This window comes from Pavona decussata, unplaced genomic scaffold (genome assembly GCF_977016875.1).
Source record: "Pavona decussata unplaced genomic scaffold, jaPavDecu1.1 SCAFFOLD_52, whole genome shotgun sequence".
Classification (NCBI taxonomy): Eukaryota; Metazoa; Cnidaria; class Anthozoa; order Scleractinia; family Agariciidae; genus Pavona; species Pavona decussata.
The window spans coordinates 2,204,589-2,212,500 of record NW_028145474.1 but is presented as its reverse complement, the minus strand read 5'-3'; the positions used below and the strand labels follow the sequence as shown (position 1 = coordinate 2,212,500).

At 39.7% G+C, this 7,912-nt stretch overlaps 2 protein-coding genes across 2 annotated transcripts in view; both read left to right on the top strand.

Moving 5' to 3' along the window:
- The window catches only part of LOC146480890 (uncharacterized), a 126,573-nt gene that overhangs the window by 94,692 nt on the left and 23,969 nt on the right, over positions 1-7,912 (top strand). The gene's annotated exons all lie outside the window — the stretch shown is intronic.
- Positions 4,630-6,416, top strand: LOC146480892 (uncharacterized). The gene has a single exon (XM_085109051.1). It carries the CDS (start codon positions 4,808-4,810, stop codon positions 5,501-5,503), a length of 696 nt encoding a protein of 231 aa, XP_084965177.1. The 5' UTR covers positions 4,630-4,807; the 3' UTR covers positions 5,504-6,416.

Sequence of the window (7,912 nt, the reverse complement as noted above, 5' to 3'; positions counted from 1 at the left end):
CGCAAGGACAAACATTATCTACAGTGGTTATTGACCAAGGAAAAGCCGAAAGACGTTACAGGATGTAGTTTTGTGACACTCTCTAGAGTTCGCTCTTTAGATAACGTAGTTCTGCAGCCATTGTCATTTCAAAGACTCAAGGTGATAGGTAAAAGCACTCAACTACAACGAAGGCTAAGAGAAGAGGAACGATTACAACAACTTGCTGAAATCGCTACACATCAATATCAGCACCGCTATTAATTTGCACAAACGTCAACCGCCTACATTTCACAAATGCAGCTTTATCATAACATCGCACATCGCCAGTCTCTAGGCGCTATATATTTTTTCAAGTTAAGGTAACTGACTATAAGAAAAGTCCACAAGTCCACAAATTTTATTTCTTACATTTCAGTTCAGCTAGTGTTGCCAGTATAGATGTAACAGAAAAGAAAATCTTTACATCCTAACCTTTCCTGCCAGGTAAATGACAACAAAATTGCACTTCAATGTAAAGACATAACTTTTCTTATTTAGTACTTTTGGGTCAATATCAAAATTTTGTATCCATGGAGTACATTCAAACAACTTCGTTCGTGGATAGTTAGCAGATGAGACTCAAGGGGGAATGGCGGGAATTTTTTTCTAAAGCATAGTAACTTGTTATCCATTCGATTCCCTCCAGTCTTGCCTTGCAACTATTCACTCTGCACTCAAAACAAAGGGAAAATTACATCACTTAATAACCATCACTTCCCATATTGCCAACTGAAGTTTCCTTCTTGAACGCAACCACAGCGCATGTTATTAGTACATACAGTTCGTTTACGCGAATAAAGCAGTTGCAACTATAACAAATGTTGTACTTTCTGAGTTTCAGTAAGAGAGGATCAAGGGATCCTCTCTTGGTTTCAGTTGTAATTAAAGTTTGGTGTCATAGCAAAACACTATCCCCTTGTTTCCTTAATTCATTACCTGTTTCCTTGAAATTGTATTGAAATTATAAGGAGAATCTAAAATAATGCTGCTCACTTCTGGAAGTGAAAAAGTTGGTGGTAAAAGGGAGACCGTTGCGCAGGGTAACACTTCACTATGTCCGTGGTATCTATTACTACCCGCGTGCTGCTAATTACGGTGTATTACTCCCAGAGTCTGGTGTGCTCAAACTACTGGCACAAGGGTGTGGCTATTCAAAGGGCACACTCCCGGGGGCACATTATCCTCTCAATCACTATCATGAAGAACGATACCGCAATTCATATTTTCCAGCTGCCCTAGCCCATTTCTTCACTTCAAGTCAGCTGTCCACCCAGCCCTAGCTTCGCAAGGTTTTGCGAGTCACGTATTTCTAGTTAATAATAATGAAAATGATGATTGCCGCGCCGACTTTGGAAGTCAAAGTTGTGCTCATATTCATCCCCGTTTTAGACGGTATCCCAGGTTCAAGAAAAATGGCTACAGGATTTAGTGGTCATTGGAACTGATACGGAAATAGGACGTACAAGATGTTAAAAAGTAATAATAATAATAGTAATAATAATAAGAAGAAGAAGTAGGAGAAGAAGAAGAAGAAGAAGAAGAAGAAGAAGAAGAAGAAGAAGAAGAAGAAGAAGAAGAAGAAGAAGAAGGAGAAGAAGAAGAAGAAGAAGAAGAAGAAGAAGAAGAAGAAGTATGCTGTTGTAAATATCTGTTAATTTTCTCCATAGGCACATCATTTGTTGCGTCTTAAGAATCCCAACGGATGAAATATTTTCGTTGGGTGAAAAATGATCTGCTTGTTATTTAATGAAACTGTTTATTTATTTATTTATTTATTTATTTGTTTATTTATTTATTTATTTATTTATTTATCCATTCATTTATTTCATTTACTTATCTATCTGTTCAAATCAGTATTTGTCGTAGGAAGTTCAAACTTTGATCGTATACGCATTTTTTTATATTTTTATTGTATATTATTTAAAATTTAACCTAGAATTCTAAAGTTCGTCCTAAACGCAGTACTCCCTTGTGTGAAATAACCTTTGCTTAATACTTTGAGTATCAATGAAACACCTTAATTAACTGATTGATTGATTGATTGATTTATTGATTTATGATTGATTGATTCAGTCATTCATTCATTCATTCATTCATTCGTTCGTTCATTCATTCATTCATTTGTTCGTTCGTTCGTTCGTTCGTTCGTTCCTTCGTTCATGCATGCATGCATTCATTCATTCATTCATTCATTTGTTCGTTCGTTCGTTCGTTCGTTCGTTCCTTCCTTCCTTCCTTCGTTCATGCATTCATTCATTCATTCATTCATTCATTCATTCATTCATTCGTGCGCTCATTCGTTCATTTGTTCATTCATTCATTCATTCGTGCGCTCATTCGTTCATTCGTTCATTTGTTCATTCATTCATTCGTTCATTCACTCATTCGTTCATCCATTCCGTTTATTCATTCATCTATCCATCCATTCATTTGCAAAGCTTACCGCTACATGAAGTAACCAATCATAGAACGTAGTAATGAAATCAAAGCGAAAACGCATTTACTTTCGATATTCAATTGAATAATCGCTTTATTGAAAATAGTGAATTATCTATTTTCAAAAAAATCTGATTATTTTCCAAAAATGTAAATAAATGGACTTCGATTCCTTAGCCGAGTGACCAAGAACAATTTCCAGTTGCAATTTCTGCTATTCGCATTGTAGAGCCGTAATCGGCAAAACGATTACAATTACAATTACGATTGTAAAAACAAAATGATTGCAAAACGATTACAATTACGTTACAATGAGACTACTTTTATCAGGGTCGCTTAAAACTTGCCAATGGGATCACATTATGATACGAATAGTAAATAATTCCAAAAGTTTTGGGTTTTAACTGTTGTTGTGCCTCTACTCGTGTTTGGTTCAATCTGCTTTGGTTGAAATTCATTGTACTTGACCTGCAATCTGATTGGCCAGTTTTGTTCAAGTTACCCCGGTAACAGTAGTTGCACTGTAACCTTGCCGAAGTGAAATAGCGTAGTTTTAGTCCAAATGGTTTTGATTCTGATTTGTGGCCATCTCTTATATTAAAAACGGGCTGGACTACAATTTGTAGGCACAATGGTCTCTCAAGTGTGTCATTTTGGCTGCTACCTGTGCAGTGGATTTCACTGCAACAGTCAAAGACAATTCCTTTACCTCATTTGACTCTGCTACCAAATTGTATAGCAACGCAAAATTAGAGGAATTTGTTGGAAGCCCATTGATCAAAAGAACCTCTTTGCATACTACTAAGCATAATGTTTCCAAAACACTCCAAGGTCCCGACGTTACAATTACAAAATATCTCACTTAAATACCTCTTATAAAACACAACCCATAGCTTGAGCCCACATCGGATCGAAATTACAGCAATCTGACTGGCTGGCAAGGACCAATCAGAATGATCCTACCATACTACATTAGTGGCTATAAAAATCCAAAACTGCCATATACTATCCGGCGGAACGGAATTGAGTACAACACTCTACCTTTCCCCATAACAAATGTTCAAATAGCAACTGACGAGAATCGTAAGATTCGAAACCGCGGTCTTGCTTGCAAACTCACATTGCTTGCTACAGCGTCGTAAAACCTACAGTTTGGAAACGTTCCATTGACGATAATTTTTTTTTCTCTGTGGAACACTGGTAAACACGATAACAACGTGCCCAGCCTCAAACATGTTTTAATGGAAAAATGGCACTTAATACAAAACCAGCCTTTCCTACGAGAAATCTTCAAAGAGCCACCACTAATTTCCTTTAAAAAAGGAAAATCTCTAAATGACATGCTTGTCAGAGCAAAAATATAAAGAGGTTACACATCAAAAATGTTTCCATTGTTAGAAGTCGTATAGGCCTGTCACCCCTTGCTATCTCCTCCCATACAAGGAAAACAAATGTTGACTGTGTTAAGATGGAATTACCTAATTACAACATGAATGAGATTTGAGTAAAACATGCTCACAGTGTATCGGTTGTTTATTTTCCGCTTTTATTAACAGTTCTCAAGCCTTCTCCCTGGTCAATTTCTTTTAGAGACCCTCTCTTTATCAAGCCTCCTACTTTTCCCTTGTTCCCAAAATACAAAACCAATACTTCAATACATGTCATTTGAAAACTGGCCAAAACCAATCAGTCGGTTTTTGTAGGAAAACTTGGCATTCCACGCGCACACAAATACAAGTTTTTTGTGGTGCGAAATTTAGGTGATTTAAGTTTTGTTCATAAAGCTAACTAAACCTCGAGTTTAAAAATCTTCACCCCTCTAGCTCTATAAGCCATATTCCTCTGTAAGAAGTTTCTTTTCTTCAGGCTCAATAGTGCTCTCACAGTAACTTGCTCTTTAGACTGATGAAAATTGCAAAGTCCCGGCAATCATAACACTACAAAACTAGCAAGTGAAGATAAAGCGGCACCCCCCCCCCCCCCCCCCAAATATGTTATCATTTTCCATCTCTTTTATAACGAGAACTTTGCAATAATTTAACATTTACAAATCCGAAAAAATTATGGTATAGATTCTGGGGCGTAGCCAGACCATTTACAGTCAATCCAGGTCACGCGTAAACAGTAATTCCAAGAATATGTAATTTGTGATAAGCATTGGCATAAATTCATATTTTGCCGACACGGAACAGTGAACTGGGTGCTAGTGTAGCGCGTGAGGTTTCATGGTTAGGGGATTTGAAATAGAGTCCGTTGTGTAACTTGTGACATTCTACGGTCAGCCTCCATCGGCGTTGCATCAGTTTGTTTGATTTCAGTCGTTTTCCATTATCGTTTTGTCCCTTTCACCATGGATGAAGCAGCTGTGAAGCAAGCTATCGCGGAGAATAATAGTGGCCTTCTCATGCAGATTCAGGAACTCGTCAAGTCCTCGGTTTCTGATCTCAAGCGCTCTAACGAGTCCATTGCCTCTCAACAAATGTCTGAGATTAAGCGAATCAAGCGCGATTCAGTTCCCCACTTCAAAAAGAAGAGCAACGAGGATCAGTTTAACGCTATCAAAGCGGTTAAAGAGGCCGTCGAGGACGCTCAGTCCGCTCTTGAGGCGAAAGATTTCCTGAAAACGAAGGAGGCACTTGAGAAAGGTATGGAGTTGCTCAAGGAACGTCAGAAATTGATCTTGCTTGCGGATAAATCTCCCTACGGCTGGAAAACAGTCCTCGAATACAAGCATCATGATCTCGCGGACGATGAAGAGGATGAGAAAAAGATTTATCGGGCTGAATCTAGAGCAGCAAGGTCGACAAAGCGTTTTGCTCCCCGGTCAGGCCTGCAAAAGAGGCTTGCTCCATCAGTCTCCGCTACAACTCCGCAGCTGTCGGCTTCCCAGTTGCCCAGTTTGTTTTCGCGAGTTCGTCCACAAAGTTTATCCCAAAGATCTGCTTCTGGCGCGTGTTTTGCCTGCGGCAAGCCTGGCCACTGGAGGGTTTGTTGCCCTTATTTGCAGCAGCCTGGCCCTTCTAGTGTTAATCAGCAGTCCAAATGACTTTATTCCGAGCCTGATTTGGATCAGTTTTCTGTTTATGAAGGGCAGAGTGATCTCACCGATGATTTATTTTTTGTTCGTGCTAATGACGATTCTTGCGTGCTGAAATCTGGTGTTGGCTCTTTGTCTGTCAGAGGGAGACTTCGTCGAGCTCTCAAATTCTGGATTGACATTGGGGCGCCTCGATTTATTTTGGATGTTATCGAATTTGGCTACAAATTGCCTTTTTTTCAAATTCCTCCGCCTTTTTTCGCTGTGAATAATTCTTCTGCTTTGTCTGAATCAGCTTTTGTCGACAGCGCCATTAATGACCTTATTGTTCAAGGATGTGTCACCGAGGTTTTTGAAGCTCCTGTCATCATTAACCCTTTGTCCGTTTCTGTTCAGAAATCTGGCAAAAAGCGGCTAATTTTGGACCTTCGTCATGTTAATCTATTCCTTTTTAAGAGCAGATTCAGGTGTGAGGATTTGTGTGTAGCTAAAGAGATTCTAAACCCTGGCGATTTTTTGTTTTCGTTTGATTTGAAGTCCGGATATCATCACGTTGACATTTTTCCAGATCATAGGAAGTATTTATCATTTGCGTGGACGTTTCCTTCTGGTTGCACTAGATTTTTTCAATTTTCTGTTTTGCCTTTCGGGCTCAGTTCTACGCCGTATTTATTTACGAAGTTGCTCAAGCCCTTAATCACGAAATGGAGATCCGAAGCGAAAGCGATTGTTGTTTTTCTGGATGATGGTCTTGGAGCTGCCGCCGATAGTAACAAAGCCAAGATTGCGAGTTTGCAAGTCCATGCTGATTTACTTAAATCTGGTTTTCTACCCAACGAAGACAAATGTGTTTGGGAGCCCACTCAGGTTATCACGTGGCTTGGAACTGTTCTTAACATGTCTTGTTCAGTAATTTCTGCTACCGATAAGCGTATTAGTTCTTTACAAGAAGATTTGGCGTTCCTGTTGGCTACTTCTTTATCCTCGTTCGTGTTTGCGGAAAGATTATATCCCTTGGCAACTGTGTCGGCAATTTTTCTAGGCTTATGTCTAGGAATATTTTTGCAGTGATCAACTCTGCGCCGTCTTGGAACTCTTATGTTGTTCTGTCGCCTGAAGCCTTGGCTGAGTTAAATTTCTGGAAAGACAATGTGTCGAGTCTTAATGGATTCCCATTTGGCCGGTTAAGCAGAAGCCTTCCAAAATTGTTTACTCAGATGCCTCCGCTTCAGCTGGTGCTAGTTTCATTGAATTCGAGGGCAAGATGTTTCATCAAAATTGGTCGGACTTTGAGAAGGAGCAGAGTTCTACCTTTAGAGAGTTGCTAGCTGTTTCCTATTCCATTGAAGCCTTTACTGATTGCTTGAAATCTCAGTCAGTTGCGTGGTACACCGATAATCAGAACGTTGTCCGGATTGTTAGCACTGGTTCCAAAGTTCCTGCGCTTCAACAGCTTGCATTGGATATCCATCAAAGTTGCTTGCACAGTGGCATTCTTACTGATATGCAATGGATTCCTAGAGACCTTAATACTGCTGCTGATGATCTAAGCAAATTTGTTGATTATGATGACTACACGATTAACGATGTGGTGTTTAACTCCCTTGACGAGCTATGGGGACCTCACACTTGCGATAGATTCGCTTGTTCATACAACGCTAAAGTTAAGCTGTTTAATTCCAAGTTCTATCAGCCCGGTTCTAGTGGCGTCAATGCATTTGCCCAGGACTGGTCCCATCATAATAATTGGCTGTGTCCTCCTGTGTTTTTAACGTGTAGAGTTATCAAGCATTTGAAGCTTTGCGGTGCTAAAGGAACGTTGATTGTTCCTCTTTGAAAGTCTGCCCACTTCTGGCCAATCCTGTCTTCTGACGGTCTGCATTGGAGTCCGTTCATTCATGACTGGGTTATCCTACCTAATTTTCCTAATCTTTTCATTAGAGGGAAAGTTAAGAATTCAATTTTTGGGGGTAGGCCCTTGTCTTTTGTGACATTGGCCCTCCGTATTGACTTTAGTATCAGCCCTAGGTTTGATTCCATTTCGTCTCGTGTCAGTTTTCGAGTTCCCTGTTTCTGACTGCGCAGTCCATCATTTTGTACCATAAGCCAGGGTGCCTTAACTAGTTAACTTTATTTGTCACACGTGTTTATTGCGGTTGTTTATGACCGTTTTCACCCTAGATTGGTACGGTGTTGTTTGTTACATGGCCCTTGAGGGGTCTGTTTATGTTAGGCATATTATGCTGTTTATGAATGTGCTCACCCTAGATGGGTGTTGTTTGTGACATGGCCCTCGATGGGCGTCGTTATGATAGTCTTATGATTTTGTTTATGAGCGTTTTCACTCTAGATGAGTGTTGTTTGTTACGTGGCCCTTGAGGGGTTTTGTTATGTTAGACATATGATGCTGTTTATGAA

Bases quoted from the DNA above. Each gene is read 5' to 3' on its own strand.
- LOC146480892 (XM_085109051.1), top strand. From the start codon at position 4,808: ATGGATGAAGCAGCTGTGAAGCAAGCTATCGCGGAGAATAATAGTGGC.